At 46.3% G+C, this 22,134-nt stretch overlaps 1 protein-coding gene across 12 annotated transcripts in view; it reads right to left on the bottom strand.

Annotated features, from left to right (window-relative positions):
• ncor1 (nuclear receptor corepressor 1) overlaps positions 1 to 22,134 on the bottom strand; it is a 372,353-nt gene that overhangs the window by 13,027 nt on the left and 337,192 nt on the right. For 8 of the 12 annotated variants that reach the window (XM_085964552.1, XM_085964550.1, XM_085964555.1 and 5 more), the window contains 7 exons: positions 20,480 to 20,611; positions 18,742 to 18,917; positions 18,162 to 18,385; positions 17,206 to 17,349; positions 15,705 to 15,779; positions 10,073 to 10,215; positions 1,487 to 1,540 (listed from right to left, as the gene is read on the bottom strand). In XM_085964552.1, coding sequence (XP_085820678.1) covers positions 1,487 to 1,540; positions 10,073 to 10,215; positions 15,705 to 15,779; positions 17,206 to 17,349; positions 18,162 to 18,385; positions 18,742 to 18,917; positions 20,480 to 20,611 — 948 coding nt within the window. The other 4 variants (XM_085964556.1, XM_085964557.1, XM_085964559.1 and 1 more) reach the window with 3 other exon arrangements.

Genomic DNA, 22,134 nt, shown 5'->3' with positions numbered 1-22,134 from the left:
GTCGGTATCCATCAATCAATGTTCCCGTGAGTCGGTATCAATCAATCAGTGTTCCCGTAAGTCGGTATCAATGTTCCTGCGAGTCGGTATCGATCAATCAATCAATGTTCCCGTGAGTCGGTATCGATCAATCAATCAATGTCCCGTGAGTCGGTATCGATCAGTGTTCCCGTGAGTCGGTATCAATGTTCCCGTGAGTCAGTATCCATCAATCAATGTTCCCGTGAGTCGGTATCAATCAATCAGTGTTCCCGTAAGTCGGTATCAATGTTCCTGTGAGTCGGTATCCATCAATCAATCAATGTTTCCGTGAGTTGGTATCGATCAGTGTTCCCGTGAGTCGGTATCAATCAATGTTCCCGTGAGTCAGTATCGATCAATCAATGTTCCCGTGAGTCGGTATCAATCAATCAATGTTCCCGTGAGTCAGTATCCATCAATCAATGTTCCCGTGAGTCAGTATCCATCAATCAATCAATGTTCCCGTGAGTCGGTATCAATCATTCAGTGTTCCCGTGATTCGGTATCCATCAATCAATGTTCCCGAGAGTCGGTATCCATCAATCAATGTTCCCGTGAGTCAGTATCCATCAATCAATGTTCCCGTGAGTCAGTATCCATCAATCATTCAGTGTTCCCGTGAGTCGGTATCAATCATTCAGTGTTCCCGTGAGTCGGTATCCATCAATCAATCAATGTTCCAGTGAGTCGGTATCCATCAATCAATGTTCCCGTGAGTCGGTATCCATCAATCAATCAATGTTCCCATGAGTCAGTATCCATCAATCAATGTTCCTGTGAGTCGGTATCCATCAATCAATGTTCCCGTGAGTCGGTATCAATCAATGTTCCCGTGAGTCGGTATCGATCAATGTTCCCGTGAGTCAGTATCCATCAATCAATCAATGTTCCCGTGAGTCGGTATCAATCATTCAGTGTTCCCGTGAGTCGGTATCCATCAATCATTCAGTGTTCCCGTGAGTCGGTATCAATCAATCAATGTTCCCGTGAGTCGGTATCCATCAATCAACCAATGTTCCCGTGTGCCGGTATCGATTGAGTGCTGGACGGTCAGAAAGAATCATTTGGAATTAGGAACATGGACAGGACTTGTACTGGACGAGGTTTTTCACTGGTCCAGACACTTTCGTTCCGCATACTGAGGGATGAGGACTCCAAGTGCCTGCACTGCTTGAGCTAGTGATGAGGAAGCTGTCCCAGTGCTCCCCTAGTACCTCTCCCGGTGGCCTGTCTGAGATTGTGAACTCGTGGTGTGAGCCGCCATGTAAACCTGTCTTCCATACTGATGCGAAGCCCGATGTTTCACTGTGCTGCAGTGGCTCCTTTTCTGCAGGAAACATTTTTTATTGACACGTGGCTTGCACCTGGACTAGAAATGAAGTATCTCACTGAGACTGGCTCTCTCTAAAGGAACTGCAATACTACAATACTTCACACACTGGGGCTGTGCCCAAGCAGTTCTTACCTGACGTTGTGACTGCTGGCAAGTTAAATATCTCGGTCCCAGGCTGAGCGTTAGCTGAAAGTAAAAAGAGATCTCGTTAGTGTGTGACCACACAGCCCGATTGGAGAGCCAAGCACCCACAGCCCAGGAGCCAAAGTTTGTTCTGAAATTATTTACTCTGCAATTACACCCCCGTCCCACCCCACTCACGATCTTGTCAGGCTGATCGCAGATGATGGGCAGCTGATTCTGCTCTGAACCACCCAATTGATCATTCGAGAACAAGCAGGCAACTCCCCTACAGGCCACGACTGGCCATTGGGAACACAGCCCGAGGTGCAAGTTCTAACGGTACGGTTTCTGCTGTGAGGGTGAAAATTGCTGCAGTAAAGTCTGATGGTCACTCAGCCCCAATTTGGCATCCAGCACTCCCATGTCAATCTCAAAATTCAAGTATTGTGAAGACAAGCACATGAGCTTGAGGCTGAATGGCCTCCACCTGTTCCTGTGTAACAGGCTTGAGGGGCTGAATGGTCTCTTGCTGTTGCAGAATGACCAAACAAATGGAACAGATGCTGCACTGTTAGTTTTCAAAGCCAAGTTTAAATGTTATATTTGTTCTTCGTGAGGGCCAGGTACTAAAGCACTGCTCACAATTACACTGTGTGTGAGCATTCACCAGGGTAGCGTTTGATGGTCTGTGCCCCTTAAACTGAGGATGTGCCTGATCGGAATCAGTAAGGTTCTGCACTATCTGTGCACACACCTGGTGCCCGTGAGAATTCCCAACCAGAGTACATGGTGGTGGGGAATTAAAAAGTATGGTCCTGTATAAATATTCACTGAAGTTAATTCGCCCAGGTATCGGAGTGACCGTTCGCAGGCTATTCACTTGTGGAGTACTGATCGTCCCTAATGTCCACACATACACCCTTACAAGCAGAAGAGGAGGAACATGGGAGTTCTCCCGGTGTCTTTATTGCTCAATCCACATCATTAACACAGATTATCAGGTCATTTATTTCATTAGTTTGTGGGATCTTGCTGTGCACAAATTGGCTGCCATGTTTGTTTACATAATAACAGTGACTACACTTCAAACGTCGTTCATTGTCTGTGAAGCTCTTTGGGACGTCCCATGAACATGAACAATACAAGCTCTTCCATCACACGCTTCATACACTGCAAGCAAATCCTTCCAAACATTTGCTGCAATTCAGGTAAGTTTTAGATCAAATCATCCCTGCCGTTTGGTAGCCCTCATTATCTCCACACTTTCATCCATTCCCCCTCTCAACATTTTAATCCTCTTATACAAGCACAGTATTAATCATAGAATGGTTACAGCACAGAAGGAGGCCATTCGGTCTGTCGAGCCCATGCCGGCTCTCTGCAAGAGCACTTCAGCTAGTCCCACTCCCCCGTAGCCCTGCAAATTTTTTTCCTTCAGGTACTTATCCAACTCCCTTTTGAAAGCCGTGATTGAATCTGCCTCCACCACCCTTTCAGGCAGTGCATTCCAGATCCTACCCACTCGCTGTGTAAAAATGTTTTCTCATGTTGCCTTTGGTTCTTCTGCCAATCGCCTTAAATCTGTGTCCTCTGGTTCTCAACCCTTCCACCAACAGGAACAGTTCCTCTCTATCTAGTCTGTCCAGACCCCTCATGATTTTGAACACTTCTATCAAATCTGCTCTCAACCTTCTCTGCTCCAAGGAGAACAAACCCAGCTTCTCTAGTCTATCGATGTAACTGAAATCCCTCATTCCTGGAATCATTCTTGTAAATCTTTTCTGCACCCTCTCTAAGGCCTTCACATCCTAAAGTGCGGTGCCCAGAATTGGACACAATACTCCAGTTGAGGCCGAAGCAGTGTTTTATAAAGGTTCAGCATAACTTCCTTACTTTTGTACTCTATGCCTCTATTCATGAAGCCCAGGATTTTTATTATTTTTTAACTGCTTTCTCAACCTGCCCTGCTACCACCTTCAACGATTTGTGCACACATACCCCTAGGTCTCTCTGTTCATGCATCCCCTTTAGGATTGTACCCTTTAGTTTATATTGCCTCTCCTCGTTCTTCCTGCCAAAATGTATCACTTCGCACTTTTCTGCGTTAAATTTCATCTGCCACCTGTCCGCCCATTCCACCAGCCTGTCTATGTCTTCTTGAAGTCTATCACTATACTTCCAAGTTTTTGTGTCATCTTCAAATTTTGAAATTGTGCCCTGCACACCCAAGTCCAAGTCATTAATATATATCAAGAAAAGCAGGGGTCCTAGTACTGACAGAAAATGCTGGAAAAGCTCAGCAGGCCATTTTCTGTTGTTATTTCGGACTTCCAGCATCTGCAGTATTTTGCTATCGTCCTAGTACCTTCCTCCAGTCCGAAAAACAACCGTTCACCACTACTCTCTGTTTCCTGTCACTGAGCCAATTTCGTATCCATGCTGCCACTGTCCCTTTTATTCCATGGGCTTCAACTCTGCTGGCGAGTCTATTATGTGTCACTTTATGAAACATCTTTTGGAAATCCATGCTCGCCACGTCAACCGCATTGTCCTCATCAACCCTCTCTGTTACCTCATCAAAAAACTCGATCAAGTTAGTTAAACACGATTTGCCTTTAACAAATTCGTGCTGGCTTTCCTTAATTAATCCACACTTATCCCAGTGGTTGTTAATTTTGTCCCTGATTATCGTTTCTAAAAGCTTCCCCACTACTGAAGTAAACTGGCTGGCCTGTAGTTGCTGGGTTTATCCTTACACCCTTTTTTGAACAAGGGTGTAACGTTTGTAATTCTCCAGTCCTCTGGCACCTCCCCCGTATCTAAGGAGGATTGGAAGATTATGGCCAGTACCTCCGCAATTTCCACCTTTACTTCCCTCAGCATCCTAGGATGCATCCCATCCGGTCCTGGTGACTTATCTACTTTAAGTACAGCCAGCCATTCTAGTACCTCCTCTATCAATTTTTATCCCATCCAGTATCCCAACTACCTTCTCCTTCACTGTGACTTTGGCAGTATCTTCTTCCTTGGTAAAGACAGATGCAAAGTACTCATTTAGTACCTCAGCCATGCCCTCTGCCTCCATGCGTAGGTCTCCATTTTGGTCCCTAATCGGCCCCAACCCTCCTCTTACTACCCGTTTACTTTCTATATGCCTAAAGACGACTTTTGGTTTCCCTTTTATGTTAGCTGCCAATCTGTTCTCATGCTATCTCTTTGCCCCTCTTATTTCCTTTTTCACTTCCCCTCTGAACTTTCTATATTGAGCCTGGTTCTCACTTGTATTCTCAACCTGACATCTGGCATACACCCTTTTTTCTGCTTCATCTTACTCTCTCTCTTTTGTCATCCAGGGAGCTCTAACTTTGGTTAACTACCTTTCCCCCTCGTGGGAATGTACCTTGACTGTACCCGAACCATCTCTTCTTTAAAGGCAGCCCATTGTTCGATTACAGTTTTGCCTGCCAATCTTTGATTCCAATTTATCTGGGCCAGATCCATTCTCAACCCACTGAAATTGGCCTTCCTCCAATTAAGTATTTTTACTCAAGATTGCTCACTGTCCTTTTCCATAACCAATCTAAACTTTATGATACTATGATCACTGTTCCCTAAATGTTCCCCTACTGACATTTGCCCCATTTCACCCACCTCATTCCCCAGAACCAGATCCAGCAATGCCTCTTTCTTCATTAGGCCAGAAACGTACTGATCAAGAAAGTTCTCCTGAACACTTCAGAAATTCTTCCCCCTCTCTGCCCTTTACACTATTACTATCCCATCTATAGTTCTTGCATCTCTCTGTAATTTCCCTGCAAATTTGCTCCTCTATATCCTGTATAATCAGAAAGACACAGGGTAAAGCCTCTGAAACGAACAGGGTTAGAAAATAACTTACTTCAAAATATCCTGTTATTAGAGACAGCGTGTGTTGGTAGTATGTGCACTGAGATACTCAATGTCTATGAATAATAGACGAGATGAAATGCCTTTTCTGTCAATCTCTCAGTCAAGCCAAGATAAAATTATTACTGCTATTCAACCATGCCTCAAAGATCTTTACATCTCCTTGCCTTGATTTTATTTTACACAAAACACTACATCACCCCATCAGGAGCCAAGCCCAAAGTGAAGTCACCTCTGGGCACCTTTATTGAACAGCTTTGTGTAGTGTGGTCAGCTGTGACTGGAAGTGATGCTGTTTCACATCTACACTGATACTGTGTAATGTGGAGTCTGCACACACAGGCCCTACACCACTGCCACTGTAAGCTGAGAATTAACACTCCCTTAATTCTCTTATTATCCTTCTTAGGCAGTTCCTTGGAACCGAGGATGACTTGCTTCCACATTAAAAATGAGTTCTCAGGTGACTGATGAGTCCAATGCGGGGCAGACGGTGGTTGAAGAGGCGGGTGGGTGGGGTGCTTGGGTTGACGTAGACTCCTTGCGCTGCCTGCGCTTGGCTTCCACTTGCTCCCGGCGAAGAGACTCGAGGTGTTCGGCGCCTTCCACTGTGTGTGGTCTTGGGCCAGGGATTCCCAGGTAACAGTGGGGATACAGGAAACTCTTTTTTATCCGGCACCTAAATAACTGGAACTCTCTGTTAACCGGCAAAATTCAGGAGTAGGTTCAGGTAAGTTTTACTTCATGTTAGTGGCCTGTTCCTGGATATGTGGCCGAGTTCCTGCACCTGTTGCTAAGCAACAGGGACGCTTGGATCTTGTGGTCAGAGTTCCTGCACCTGTTGCTAAGCAACAGGGAAGCCTGGATTTGTTGCTGTGTACTGAGCTCTGGTACCTTTTACCATACCTCTCTGTAATCCGGACTTTTTGATAAACCGGCACCACGCCGGTCCCGTTGGTGCCGGATAAAAAAGAGCTTCCTGCATTGCTTTGAGGGTGTCCTTGAAGCATTTCCTCTGCCCACCTGGGGCTCTCTTGCCGTGTCGGAGCTCCGAGTAGAGCGCTTGTTTTGGGAGTCTCGTGTCGGGCACGCGGACGATGTGACCTGTCCATCGGAGCTGATTGAGCGTGGTCAAAGCTTCGATGCTGGCTTGAGCGAGAACACCGACGTTGGTGCGCTTATCCTGCCAATGGATTTGCAGGATCTTGTGGAGGCAGTGTTGGTGGTACCTCTCTAGTGCTTTGAGGTGCCTGCTGTAAGTGTTCCATGTCTCTGAGGCATACAGCAAGGCGGGTATCACAGCTGCTCTGTAGACCATGAGCTTAGTGCCGGGTTTGAGGTCCTGGTCTTCAAAAACTCTCTTCCTCAAGCGACCGAAGGCTGCACTGGCACACTGAAGGCGGTGTTGGACTTAGTCATCGACGTCTGCCTTTGTTGACAGTAGGCTCCCGAGGTATGGAAAGTGATCCACGTTGTCCAAGGCCTTGTCGTGGATTTTGATAATTGGGGGGCAGTACTGTGTGGCGGGGGCAGGTTGGTGGAGGACCTTTGTCTTACGGATGTTTAGTGTAAGGCCCATGCTCTCGTACGCGTCGGTGAAGGTGTTGACGATGGTTTGGAGTTCGACCTCCAAGTGAGCGCAGACGCAAGCGTTGTCTGCACACTGTAATTTGACGATAGAGGATGGGACGACCTTAGATCTGGACTGGAGGCGACAAAGGTTGAACAGTTTCCAGTTTGTTCTGTAAATTAGCTCCACTCCAGCGGGTAGTTTACTGAGGGTGAGGTGGGGCATTGCAGCAAGGAAGATCGAGAAGAGCGTTGGTGTGGTGACACAGCCTTGCTTGACCCCGGTCCGTATGTGAATTGGGTCTGTGGTGGAACCGTTGGCCAGGATCACGGCTTGCATGTCGTCGTGAAGCAGGCGGAGGATGGTGACAAACTTTTGAGGGCAGCCGAATTTGAGGAGGACACTCCATAATCCCTCACGGTTGACAGTGTCGAAGGCCTTTGTGAGATGAAAGGCGGCCATGTACAGCGGTTGGTGCTATTCCCTGCATTTCTCTTGTAATTGACGCACAGTGAAGATCATGTCCATTGTGCCCCTTAGTGGGCGGAATCCACATTGCGACTCTGGGAGGAGCTCTTCGGCCACTGGGAGAAGGCGATTGAGGAGGATTCTTGCGATGACTTTCCCTGTGGCAGATTGCAGGGAAACTCCTCTGTAATTACCGCAATCGGACTTGTCACCTTTCTTGAAGATGGTCACAATTATGGCGTCTCAGATCCCCTGGCATGCTCGCCTCCTTCCAGATAAATGAGTTCATGAATTCGCGCCAGTAGTGCTTCTCCACCATGCTTTAGTGCCTCGGCACGGATTCCATCTGCTCCCGAGGCCTTGTTGTTCATCAATTGTCGGATGGCCTTTTCAACCTCATACCGGGCTGGGGTTGTGCGGAGATGGTGGTGGGTAGCATGCTGCGGGATGGAGTTGAGGACACTAGCGTTGAAGACAGAATCTCGGTTAAGGAGATCTTCAAAGTGCTTCTTCCAGCGGGCACTGACTGCCTCTCTGTCCTTGATGAGTACCTCTCCATTCTTGGCCTGCAGTGGGGTAGGACCTTGGGTGCTTGGGCCACAGGTGGTCTTGACTGCGCTAAAGAATCCACGCACGTCGTGGTTGTCGGCTAGCTGCTGGATCTCCTGCGTTTCTCCACCCATCATCTGTGCTTTAGGTCGCGAGTTTTTTGTTGGACCTCAGCCTTCAGGCATCTGTAGAGCTGCTTTCTTGCTCTTGAGTTGTGTTGCTGTTTCCAGATCGGGAATGCCTTGCGCTTGCGGCTTATTAGCTCCTGGGTCTCCTGGTCGTTCTCGTCGAACCAGTCTTGGTGTTTCCTGGTCGAGTGACTGAGTGTCTCTTCACAGGTGCTGATTATGGAGGCCTTGAGTGCAGACCAGGCGCTGTGGACCACTGGGAGTCGTCAGGTTGTTTGTGAGGCGCAGGCTGAATAGGGCTTTCATAGCAGGGTCTTTGAGCGCTCCAGCGTTGATTTTCCTGCAGCATTGTTTCTGTTGCCACCGCTGTTTTGGGGCTACGTTGATGGAGATGACGGAGCAGATTTGGCGGTGGTCTGTCCAGCAGTCGTCAGCTCCTGCCATGGCGCGTGTGATGCGGACGTCCTTGCAGTCTCTTGCTCGTATGATGATGTAGTCCAGCAGATGCCAGTGCTTGGAGCGAGGGTGCTGCCATGAAGCCTTGTACTTGTCTCTCTGACGGAACAAGGTGTTGGTTATGACAAGGCCATGTTCTAAGCATTTTGACAGGAGGAGGGTGCCGTTGGAGTCGGCTTTCCCTACCCCCTCTCTCTGCTGGTCACACCTCCCCAGAGGTCTGTGTCCTTTCCAACTCTGGCGTTAAAGTCGCCAAGGAGGATCAGCTTGTCGCCCGTTGGGACTTGGGACAGGGATTGTTTGAGGCTGGAGTAGAATTCCTCTTTGGTCTCGTCTGTGGCTTCCAGTGTTGGGGCGTACGCACTGATGGCCGCAGCGCACTGGTTCCGGGTTAGGGAGAACCGAAGATTCATGAGGCGCTCGTTTATACTGCTAGGGGAGTCTCTGAGACGCCCAACTAGTTCATTTTTTATGGCGAAGCCTACCCCATGGAGGCAGCGTTCTTCTTCAGGTTTGCCTTTCCAGAAGAAGGTGTAGCCACCGCCTTGCACCTTGAGCTGGGCTTCCCCTGCCCGCCGGGTCTCATTTAGTGCGGCAACGAATTAACACTCCCTTAATACTGCTGCTCTCAAACCGCAGTTCAAAATAGGCAAGGGCATTCCTGCACGTTAAATGTGACTGAAGGATGACTGTCTTCTGTTTCAAGGCCAAATACAGGATCACGCAATATCTAGTAGGAACATTACAGAAAAATGATCTCCCAGCAACTGCACACACATCCTGGACAAGCCTGTAAGGCAGTCCTGACATTCCAGGAGGGGACAGACGATTTCTGCCAACAGTTATTTATCTACTTCGTACCACGTGCTTGTGATTCTCAGTGAGAAATAACATTCTGGAATTGTAGCCTCACACTCCATTCAACAGGACGATGGGTATATGGTTCACACAGAGAGCGACAGCTGCCAGCTTCTTAAATAGCCTTTAACAGTGAATAAACATTACAAAGCACAACTCCTGTAGCCCACATTCCCAGCATCCCGGTCAGGAACAGCGACCGTGGTTACCTGGGAGGAGAACGGGTGTGGAGGTTGAATATCGAAGGATGGGGAGGGACTCCTGCAGTAAGTGATTCTTCCTCAATTGTGTTCTACAGCTGTACACAGTCTCCGGATTAAACCCTTAAGACCAGAGCACTTGTCCTGCAAGTGATGCTTGGAAAAAGTATACAAAATACTCCATTTGGCAGGTTTACAAATATCCTGCACACATTGGGCACAGTGCACCCATCAGCTAAACCGAGCCCTCGCTTACTGGACAGTTCTGGTCTCCATGGAGAGTTACACAGAAAGACCGCCTGCCTAGTAACTGACCTCCATCCAAAACTGGCCATTATACATCACATTGTCTGCAAGATTCCTGTTTGCATGGGGGGGTTGGGAGAATGAGGAAGCACATATTCTTTTAAACTTATCAGGATGGGCAGTTAGTGAAGTAAAGGAGAAGAAGCCGACTTACCGATGTCAGAATCCCCGCCACCAGAGGAGTTCAACTTACGAAATATCTCCTGCTTCTTTGACTTCACCATTGGCGAAGTGTTCTCCAGTTTAGTGAAGAACGCTGGCAAATAGCCCACATTCCCTGGAGATCGTGAGTCACTCCTGGGAAGAGAGAAAATACAGCAACACTTGAGCCATAAAACAGGAACTAGATGCTCAGAGAATATAACCAAGTCCCTCAGTGGCAGCGCTGGGATTGGCCGTGAAATAACTAGACCACACTGACCCAACAATGGTATCTTTAGTTTTATATTGGTGTTAAAAATAAGGGAAGCAGGTTTATAACCAGGTGTCAGATTCTCATGGGCTCTGATATAAATGGCACACAGAGATAGTCAGAGGAAGACGGAACAGTCATTGAACAATGGGAGGCCTTCAAAGAGGAGATGGTTCGGGTACAGAGTAGACACAGTCCCATGAGGGGGAAAGGGCATCCAAAGCTAGAGCTCCCTGGATGACTAAAGATATAGGGATTAAAATGAGACAGAAAAAGGCTTATGACAATTGTAAAGTTCATAATATAGTAGAGAACCAAGCTGAATATAGAAAGTACAGAGGAGATCTAAAAAAGGGAATAAGAGGGGCAAAGAGAGTATGAGAATAGATTAGTGGATAACATAAAAGGGAACTTAAAAGTCTTTTCTAAACATATAAATAGTAAAAGGGTAGTCAAAGGAAGGGTGGGGCCGATTAGGGACCAAAAAGGAGATATTCTTGTGGAGGCAGAGGGCACGGCTGAGGTACTAAATGAGGACTTTGCATCTGTCTTCAGTAAAGAGGATGCTGCCAATGTAGCAGTAAAGGAGGGGGCAGTAGTCTTGACAAAGGGTTTGACCCGAAACGTTGACTCTATTTTCTCTCCACGGATGTTGCCTGGCCTGCTGAGTTTTTCCAGTATTTTCTGTTGTTATTTTGGATTTCCAGCATCTGCGGTATTTTGCTATCAGGCAGTAGCGATATTGGATCGGAAAAAATAGATAAAGAGCAAGTACTTAATAGGTGGGCAGTCCTTAATGTAGAAAAGTCACCCGGTCTGGATGGGATGCATCCTAGGTTACTGAGGGAATAAGGGTGGAAATTGTGGAGGCTCTGGCCACAATCTTCCAATCCTCCTTGGATATAGGGATGGTGCCAGAGGACTGCAAATGTTAAACCCCTGATTAAAAAAGGGGAGAGAGATAAACCCGGCAGCTACAGGCCAGTCAGCCTAACGCTGGTGGTGGGGAAACTTTGAGACACAATAATGCGGGACAAAATTAACTTGCATTTCGAAAAGTATGGGCGACTAAATGAAAGTCAGCACGGATTTGTTAAAGGTAAATTGTGTTTGATGAACTTGATCGCGTTCTTTGATGAAGTAACGGAGAGGGTTGTGCAGTTGATGTTGTGTATATGGACTTTCAAAAGGCATTTAACAAAGTACCACATAATAGACTTGTTCGCAAAATTAAAATCCATGGAATTAAAGGGGCAGTGGCAGCATAGATACACAATTGGCTAAGGGACAGAAAGCAGAGAGTAGTGGTGAATGGTTGTTTTTCAGACTGGAGGGAAGTTACAGTGGTGTCTCCCACTGCTCTTTCTGATACCCAATTAATATATTAATTGGGTATACAGGGCATACTTTCAAAGATTGCAGAGGACACTAAACTTGGGAATGTAGTAAACAGTGAGGATAGTAACAGACTTCAGGAGGACATAGATTGTTGACATGGGCAGACATATGGCAGATGAAATTAACACAGAGAAGTGTGACGTGATACATTTTGGTAGGAAGAATGAGGAGAGGCAATATGAACTAAATGGTGTAATTTTAAAGGGGGTGCAGGAACAGAGACCTGGATATGTCTGCACACAAATGTTTGAAGGTGGCAAGATAAGTTGAGAAGGCTGTTAAAAAAGCATATGGATCCTTGGCTTTATTAATAGAGGATAGAGTACAAAAGCAAGGAAGTTATACTAAACCTTTACAAATCACTGGTTAGGCCTCAGCTGGAGTATTGTGGCCAATTCTAGGCACTTCACTTTAGGAAGGAGAGGGTGCGGAAGAGATTTACTAGAATGATACCAGCGATGAGGGACTTCAGTTATGTGGATAGACTGGAGAAGCTGGGGTCGCTCTCCTTAGAGCAGAGAAGGTTAAGAGGAAATTTGATAGAGGTGTTCAAAACCATGAAGGGTTTTGATAGCGTAAATAAAGAGAAACTGTTTCCAGTGGCAGAAGGTCTGTAACCAGAGGACACAGATTGAAGGTAATTAGATAAAGAATCAGAAGCGACACGAGGAAACATTTTTTTTTTTATACAGCAAATTGTTGTGATCTGGAGTGCGCTGCCTGCAGATTCAATAGTAACATTCAAAAGGGAATTGGATAAATAGTTGAAGGGAAAAAATTTGCAGGGCTATGGGGAAAGAGCGGGGGAGTGGGACTAATTGGAGAGCTCTTTCAAAGAGCCGGCACAGGAACGATGAATCGAGTGGCCTCCTTCTGTGGTGTATCATGCTATAATTCTAACTCTGATTTCTCCAAAAACACAGAAATTCTTTCAGGAAATGTGATGCAGTGTAGATAGAAAATGAAATAGATAAGGACATGGGAGCTCTTGTAAAAATGGACAGGGTTATAAAAAAACTGTTTTAAAACTAGAACTATAGTTATAAATGATGAATAATTTTGCTGCAGAATACTAGGCCTATTGTATGGTTGGACATGTGCAGCATGTTGAAATATTTGACCTAAACATAGATCCTGAATTGCAGATGTATTTTAAAATACAACGTGAGCTGTGGGAACTGCCCCGACGGGTGTTTTTTCCTCTGAATCCTGTTTCTTGAAGACAGCATTCAGTCTCCGCAGCTGCTGAAACAGTCTGTCCAGATACAATGCTGCGGAACTTCAGTCCTGCAAAGGAGTTTCAGCAATTAGGAGATTGGGCCTTGAGGGAAGTAATCTCAGGATTACTCCAAATGTCACAACCTAATCAGTATAGGAATAGTAAAACAAGGGAGTTAAATGTGTGGATAGAGTTGGTGTAGGAGGGAAGGGTTTAGATTCCTGGGAGACTGTGCCTGGATGGGTTGTACAGGATAGATGGGCTTCACCTGAACAAGGCTGGCACCAATGTCCTCACTAGGAGTGCAACTAGTGCTGGGGGAAGGAAACTTTAAACTAATGACATGGGGAAGGGGAAACACAACACACGGGAACAGAAAGGAAAGCCAATGGAACATGGAGTGGAGGAAAAGAAAAAAATCAGAAGAGGAGGGAATGAAACGAAGGCTGCACAAAATGTTAATGCACAAAATATTGTGAATAAAACTAGTGAACTAGATGTACAAATTGCGATGGGGCTTATGTTAATATTAATAGCAGTTACAGATGTGACTGAAGCTGGGGGCACAGCTGGAAGCTGAACATTCCTGGTCACAAAATATTCGTAAGGGACAGAATTTGAAAAAGCAAGGAGGGGATGGGAATGTTAGTCAAATATTCTATTACAGCACTAGAGCACAAGGAGGGTATAGGAGACTGGGCAAACGCGGAATCTGTTCGGCTAGAGTTACACAATAGGAAGTATATTATAGACCACCAAACAGTGGAAAGGAGATACAGGTGGAGATATGGAGGAAAATGGGAACTGCTGGGCCAGTTAGCATAAGTGTAATGCAAGTGGCAAAAAGGAGGGGGGGTTTTCACATTCTGGATCAATGTGTTTTTAATCCAATAATGAAATAATGAAAGAGGCAGCGCTGGATCGAGTTCTAGGAAATGAAGAGAGGCAAGCAGGTAATGTAAGGGTAGCAGACATCGGGGAAACAGCAACCAGGTCATATAGGAGCGATATCAACATTGAAAAGTAGAGGCAACAAGTCAAAGATAAAGGCACTTGATAGGTAAAAAAGCCAATTGAAATGCGATAAAAAGGGAACTAGTTCAGTTGAACCAGAAAGAAAAATAAAACAAGGGAATCATTCAATCAGGAGGCGATTAGGGTACAAACGAGGCATATTCTCACAGAAAAGTGGACCAGCAAAAGCGGAACAGAGAAATTAAAATGAGGTTTCGAGGCACATGACAAAACTAAAGCCAATAAATACTGAGGATATGGAAAACATAAAGGGAAGCAAAAAAGACATTGGAAAAGGTACGGCAGGTCACAAAGGGAAATGGTAAATTAGGTCATAAAATCACAAAAAATAAAAGTAAAAGGGCACTGCACCTCATGAAGGATATATTGGCCTTGGAGGGGGTGCAGCACAGATTCACCAGAATGATACCGGGGCTTAAAGGGTTAAATTATGAGGACAATTTGCATAAATTAGCTTGTATTCCCTTGAGTTTCAAAGATTATGGGGTGATCGGATTGAAATGATAAAAGGATTCGATAGAGTAGATAGAGAGAAACCATTCCCTCTAGTGGGAAAGTTCAGAACAAGGCGGCATAACCTTAACATAGAGCCAGGTATGGTTTGTGAGAGGTTGGAGGGCGAGAGGTCTGAGGTAATGTTCTGCGGCTGCGCAGCGCTCTGCAGCTGGCTCACTGGCTTTCAAATAGGAAAAACTGCGGATGCGCGGTATTTTGAATTAGCCGCACAGCTGCGCACCCAAAAAAAACTGAAGTGAACATTGGCCAGAAGCTAAGAGGTAATTAACGTTCCCCCCTAATTTTTTTTGGTTGCGCGATCCCTTCCCAGTTTCGCGTATGTGCGAAATTTATTAGAAAAGCCGGTCCCGGGACAGGCAGAGAGCTGTGTGGCAGCGCGGGACGGTCAGAGAGCTGTGCGGGACAGGCAGAGAGCTGTGCGGGACAGGCAGAGAGCTGCGCAGCTGTGCGGGAAGGGCAGAAAGCTGCGTGGGACGGGCAGAGAGCTGTGCGGGACGGGCAGAGAGCTGTGCGGCTTAGAGGGACCGTTGGCAACAGCCCCCGGGCCGTATCGTTCTATCATCAGGCAACAGTGACATCCAGTGACGGGAATGGGGTACTGCACCCAAGGCCTTTCCTGCTGCTGGCCCCTACATCAGGTTTGTGGTAAAATGCTGCTCAGGTCCGTGACATAAAAGGAGCCCGCGGGACAAATAGGAACTAAAAAAAAAAATCAGCTGCGAGGCCAAAATGGCAGCAATAGCCGAGTTGTATGTCACCGCTTGCTGTCGCACTGGGAATCAAGGGGAACAGCTTTTGAAAAGTATGGAAAAACCCACAAGCCACAAATTCCTACTGCTGTACCCGACTTGCGACATTCTTGCAAACGAGTTGGTCCCCCAGCGGTGAGACCTTTTATTAGACTAGGATACATTTTGGATTATGCCAGGCAGTGCAGGCTATTAAGTGATGCTGTTTATTTTCACTGGAGTTGCAATCGACACTCCTGGGCAGTGGAAAAGTCACAAACACTGAGAAAGGAACAATTTCCTGCAGATTCCCTGCCCCTATGTTGTCCGGTGTTGCCTTTCTCCAGCGTACAATGAGAGCGTCAGGATTTGCAGAGGATCTGAATCTCATCACTGTGGCAGCTCTGCCTTCACACACTTTAAAGCTCTATTGCATTTGTGTATTAGTTCACACCCAGGTGGTTTAAGCAGTCAGTACCTTGCAGCAGAATCTGGGGTCCGACCTCTTCGGACAAGCAAAGGCATCGGGAGCCATTCATTACTTGGGGGCAGCCTGCAGGAGGGCAAAGGTGAGAGGTCAAACTAACACATAGGAGACACATAGAAACATAGAAGATAGGAGCATTGAGTAGGCCATTCGGCCCCTCGAGCCTGCTCCGCCATTTAATGAGATCATGGCTGATCATCCAAATTCAGTACCCTGTCCCTGCTTTCTCCCCATATCCCTTGATCCCTTTAGCCTTAAGAAATATATCCAACTCCTTCTTGAATATATTTAATGAATTGGCCTCTACTGCCTTCTGTGGTAGAGAATTCCACAGGTTCACCACTCTCTGGGTGAAGAAATTCCTCCTCATCTCTGTCATAAATGGCTTACCCCTTATCCTTAGACTGTGACCCCTGGTTCTGGACTCCCCTGCCATCGGGAACATCCTTCCTGCATCTGTCTAGTCCTGTTAGAATTTTATAAGTTTCAATGAAATCCCCTCTCATTCTTTTAATCTCCAGCAAGTATAAGCCCAATCGACCCAATCTCTCCTCATACGTCATTCCTGCCATCCCAGGTATCAGCCTGGTGAATCTTCGCTGCACGCCCTCCATGGCAAAAACATCCTTCCTCAGATAAGGCGACCAAAACTGCACACAATACTCAAGATGTGGGCTCACTGTGGTGAACTGCACACTACTATCAAGAAACAAAGCTGGGCAAAACCCTTCAAAGTCAAGCTTGCTGTTTTACAAATGTTTACAATTTGTAAATTATCTTGACCTCTGCCCTCAAGGGAGTCAAGTAGTTTCTATAATAAGACAATAAGAACCCACTGCAGCTGAACATCTCGCCTACTGCTTCCCCTTTATTCTCAACAATTCCCCCAAACCTGGTCAGCCTTCACTAACAAAGGTTACTGGAGATGCTTAATTCCAACATCGATCCTAAAATATATCTGGGTAAATAGTTGTACTAATTGCAATACTGCAGCTTTGAAAGAGAGAGAGAGAGACAGAGAGCGAGTGAGTGCAGGCAGCAAGTACGAGACAGTAACAGAACATGCCAGCAGGGAAAGCAAGCGAAGTCAGACAAACAGGTGAGCAGAAAGTATGAGCAACAGCAATTGTGCAACTGTGAAAAACAGGTAGGTGGACAGATGCAGAATCAGATGGATGGACATTTAAAAAGCACAAGAAACAAATGCAAATGTAGAGACTGTAATACAGATGGAAATACAGCGAAAAATTTAAAAAAATCAAAGAATTCTTAGTAAAAATTGAAGTTTGGCTTTGCGTGTTCCACAGTACAGCGTAAGTTCAGTCAGCCCATTAAACCCCCAACAGAATGGCTGACATCTGAAATTCACACTCTAATCCCATCATAAACACCAGCTAGAACAAATGTACATGGGCTTTCCTGGTGACATTTGTGCAGCTGTGAGGAAAGGATTAGACAGACTGGAAGGCCTACTCTCCACACTCTCACCTACCTCTGTTCAGTGGGCTCTGCTTCCCTTCGCTGAGGAGGCTGTACTACACTCTCCTGCTTCTCTAGAGTGGCAGGGGCCTGGGGCGGAGAGATAGGCTCATACGATTCTGATGAAACGTGGCTTCGTTCTGGGGATTTCCCAGGCCTGCGTGTGATAAGGAAAAGATTCCCATTAGTCTCAACAGACTCTGTGGCATCTCTGATCCAAGACACAGAAGCAAAGTGGAAGCCTGCCCCCAACCCCTGCCAGCATGGTTCTCTACAACACAGAGGCAGACTGTGTGCACACATCTGACTCCTGACACCCATGCAAATCACGCATCACTGGCATTCAGCTTTAACTTAATTCTATTGATAAAGCACCAGTTCCATTTGTCCCATACAGTCTGTACAGCTGCTGAATCTTCAGCTTAACTTGATCAGCTTTATACAGATCACCTTCTATTAACGATAAACACACAATGGCAGGTAAGTGTTTAACAGGGCAAGCGCCCAACAAGCACGCTAACTTTATGGAGAGCACTTGTGCATCATTTGGCACTGGAGTCTGTGCTAGGAATTGGAACTAGTGAACTTCTGTCTGAAACCAGCAATGGGACCTGTTGATATGCAGATCACCATTTCTGCTTGCTATCTGCTGCCAGGGTGGTCACCTGGCACTCAGGCTGGCATCAAAGGCTGTCTAATTTTGAAGGCCTCCTACATAGCAATAGAAGGGTTGGAAGTAATTATAACAGAACAAACAGGCAACACAATGGTGATTAATCCTTCAGCCACTCGGTGTCAGCAGAGCACGGACTCCTGCTGACAGTTTCTACCTCTTGCATGGTTCTCTGGAACCTGTGCTCAGTTTATTTTCCGAATGTTCTAACAGCAGATGTGCATTTTTAATCTAGCGTGCACGCTGACTCACAGAGCAATGCTTAACAGGGTTTATCACCTAAACTCCTTGCTTACCTTGCTCTGCCCTTTTCCGCTGGGTTCTCAGGGGAGACCCGGGATGGCGGCCTCTGATGAAGGGCAGTTTGAGTGGTCTGTGGCTGAGAGTCTGTGCTGTAATGGGTGGAAACCTTCCCTCGGGTAGGGACCACTGAAGATGTTGTTTGGAATGTGGACACTGGAGGCTGCTGCGATGATGGGCTGCTGGGCTGGTTTCGGGCAAAGTCCTGTGTAATAATGTGCTAAAAAAACAAGAAACTCACTTTAGAACCAAAACCTCCAGTGAATGTGCCAACTGTTCACAGGATACAAAAAGCACAGAATGAGCGGCTCTGTGGTCTTTCCATGTTTGCCAATCTTTAACGGTGTCCATTATAGACAGACATAGATAGCGACAAACAGCGATAGACAGAGACACAGACAGACAGACAGACACACAGACAGACACAGACAGAGACAAACAGTGACCGACAGACAGAGACACAGTAGATGAAATAGTAGTTAAGCTGTTAGTGAGGCAGTTCATGAAAGTAAGATAATGCAATCACACAGAGACAGAAAACTATATCAAGGTGCAGCCTTGTCAGGTCTCACTTACATGGATATGATCAGCGAGAGTGATCAATTTGTGTGTTTTGGAAACTTGAGGGTTAGGAACGGAGGAATACACGCTGTCAGGCTGGGAGGACGGCGGCTGCTGCTGTGGGGATGGTGATTTCTGCATCATCCTGTACCGGCCCATAGGCACATCAAATCCGCGAGTGTTAGGTTCACCTTTAAAAGCAGACAAACAGTCAACATACTAAAGGGGTAAAATTCCTCACAGGTCTTATCTTGTACTTTCCTGCTCAGGAATGAATGTCCATGCTTCCCTCAGTAACAGCAGCTGTCAAGAGTAAGATCCTCAATAGTTTAAAAAGGAAAGTAGACTGGCCTGGCACTAAAGTGCAAACATTCCCAGGAGTTAAGGCATCGCTTTACCCTGCTTCCTTGTGCAGCTTCACTGAATAGTCTGCCGAACAAAATATGCCAACTCTGCAGTGCACATATTGTTTACAGCGTGCCGAGTGAGTGGATGGCAGTGTGATTCATGCACTGTGTGAATTACTATACCAAGTGAGGCACGAGATTCCACGGCATTGGTTTCCTTATCCATCGCCAGTAATCACATCACAAACCCTGCACTGCTGACTCTCGCTCTCCAGCCCTCACCTCTCCGTCCTCTCTCAGTATTATGCTTTGGATTCTATTTTCTTGCTGTTTCTCACTCCCATTTCAAACTGGTACTTCAGCTAATCATCTTCCTCTCCAGTGATCTCTCCCTCCAATATCACCGAGAGAGCACTTGTAACCAGGCACCCTTTACTTCATATTTGTTGCAGTCACAATTCACAAACACCAAATTCATCGAGATCCTCCAGAAAATTCCAACTCTAGAAATCAAACGGTGCAGATGTGCTCACCATGAGCTGTGCTTTACTGCAAAACAAACGCTAAAAATGGACATATTTCGGGCTGCAGTCACATTTTGTGTCGGTGGTTTGTTTTACAATATAATTACCATTCAATATAGGAGACAAGTTTCTGTACATTATTTATCACAGTCATTTTACTTGTGAGATCTTGTTGCAGAATAAAGAATACGGATCAGTTAAGTGCTACATGTGTAGCCTTACACTCGCTGTGTAAGGGGAGCTCCGCGCAGTACAGAAAACTTTGTGATATCCGGCACCGACGGGACCGAGCTGTTGCTGTCCCATCAAAACTGCCGGACAAACCAGCGCTAATGTTAAAACATACGGAAGCTTTTGAGCTCCATATCTAGCAACAAACCCTGTTGCTTAGCAACAGCTTCTAAACAGTCGGCCGTAGCTTGCAAGCGTCTTTGTAGCTAAGCAACAGCTTTAGCTGGACCTTGCAGAGCCTGACTAGTGAAAAAAAAGCAACGAAAAGAAAAAAAACTTACTGAACTGACTCCTGAATTTTGCCGGTGGATCGAGCATTCCGGACAGTTAACCTCCGGATAAACCAAAGTTTCCTGTAAATTCTAACTTGGCACATTGGGAAAAAGCTCCAGTCACATTGGTGACAAACCACACAGACCAGCAACGCCCCAGGGGTGATCCTAGGCTCAGGCTGAATAAACTAATCTGAACTAGAGTAGCGGCGGATGCCACACATATACGTGTGTGTGTGTGTGTGTGTGTGTGTGTGTGTGTGTGTGTGTGTATCTACACAAGTGATTGTGCGTGTGTATACACGTATGTGTGTGTGTATAAATTGGCACCTTCATAAGAGAGGGGAAAGGGAGGATATTTAAAGAGATTGGCACTTACCATCTCCCTGGGAAGGTTTGTGCATCTCCTGCTGGAAAGATTCAGGCTTCTCCTGTGGCTGTACGGGCGAGTTTGCAGGACTGATTACCTCAATAGCATCCACATTGGGCATGTCATAGCGATGGGAAGATACTTGGAGAAAAACAAATTCGAGTGTAAATCCTTTATTCTGAGCTGTCCTCATACCTTGCGGGTCACATCCCTATCTCGCCTATCTGCAACCAATGCCCCGTAGAGTTAGTTAAACTCCAGCACTATTCCTACCTGCACCGAGCTCCTGTGGCCTTGGTTGTAAACAGGCTGTGCTTGTGTTCGTGTTCTCGAGTTTAGGAAGTGGTGAGGGACGTGTTCCAGCTTAGGAAGTGGTGAGGGGACGTGTGGGGTACCGCAGGAATCGGTGCTAGGACCCCAGCTATTCACAATATATATTAATGATCTAGACGAGGGAACTAGATGTAATATCTCCAAGTTTGCAGACGACACAAAGCTGGGTGGGCTGTGAGGAGGATGCCGAGAAACTCCAGTATGATTTGGACAGGTTGGGTAATTGGGCAGTTGCATTATAATGTGGATAAATGCGAGGTTATCCACTTTGGTGGGAAAAACAGGAAGGCAGATTATTATCTGAACGGCAATAGATTGGGAGGAGGGGAAGTGCAACGAGACCTGGGTGTCCTTGTGCACCAGTCGCTGAAGGTAAGCATGCAGGTGCAGCAAGCGGTTAAGAAGGCAAATGGTATGTTGGCCTTCATACCGAGAGGATTCGAGTACAGGAGCAAGGATATCTTGCTGCAGTTATACAGGGCCTTGGTGAGACCACACCTTGAGTATTGTGTGCAGTTTTGGTCGCCTTATCTGAGGAAGGATGTTCTTGCCATGGAGGGAGTGCAGCGAAGATTCACCAGGCTGATACCTGGGATGGCAGGAATGACATATGAGGAGAGATTGGGTCGATTGGGCTTATACTCGCTGGAGTTTAGAAGCATGAGAGGGGATCGCATTGAAACTTATAAAATTCTAACAGGACTAGACAGACTAGATACAGGAAGGATGTGCCCAATGGCGGGGGAGTCCAGAACCAGGGGGTCACAGTCTAAAGATAAGGGGTGACGTAAGAAAACTACTAGGCACTGGTCTATGCGTTAAACAAAGCTTTAATCAACTGTTTTACAACATGGAGGTCTAGTTGTGTCCTTCACTAGTTCCTGTTAAGAATTTCCTGCGCAAGCTGGGCCCGTGCCAGAGTATTTATACTCTCCCTGGACAGCGCCACCCGCAGGCTGCTCAGTATTATTTCATGTCATGAATGACTGATTCATGGCAAGGGGTAAGCCATTTAGGACAGAGATGAGGAGGAATTTCTTCACCCAGAGAGTGGTGAACCTGTGGAATTCTCAACCACAAAAGGCAGTTGAGGCCAATTCATTAAATATATTCAAGAAGGAGTTAGATATATTTCTTAAGGCTAAAGGGATCAAGGGATATGGGGAGAAAGCAGGGACAGGGTACTGAATTTGGATGATCAGCCATGATCTCATTAAATGACGGAGCAGGCTCGAGGGGCCGAATGGCCTACTCCTGCTCCTATCTTCCATGTTTCTATGTAATTTGACAGGGTCCCCTCCCCTGGCTTGTCTTACTAACAACCCAAACAG

Source organism: Somniosus microcephalus, chromosome 22, assembly GCF_052327205.1.
Source record: "Somniosus microcephalus isolate GS21.2 chromosome 22, FLI_Smic_1.0, whole genome shotgun sequence".
NCBI lineage: Eukaryota > Metazoa > Chordata > Chondrichthyes > Squaliformes > Somniosidae > Somniosus > Somniosus microcephalus.
This window is presented reverse-complemented; position numbering and strand designations above follow the sequence as displayed.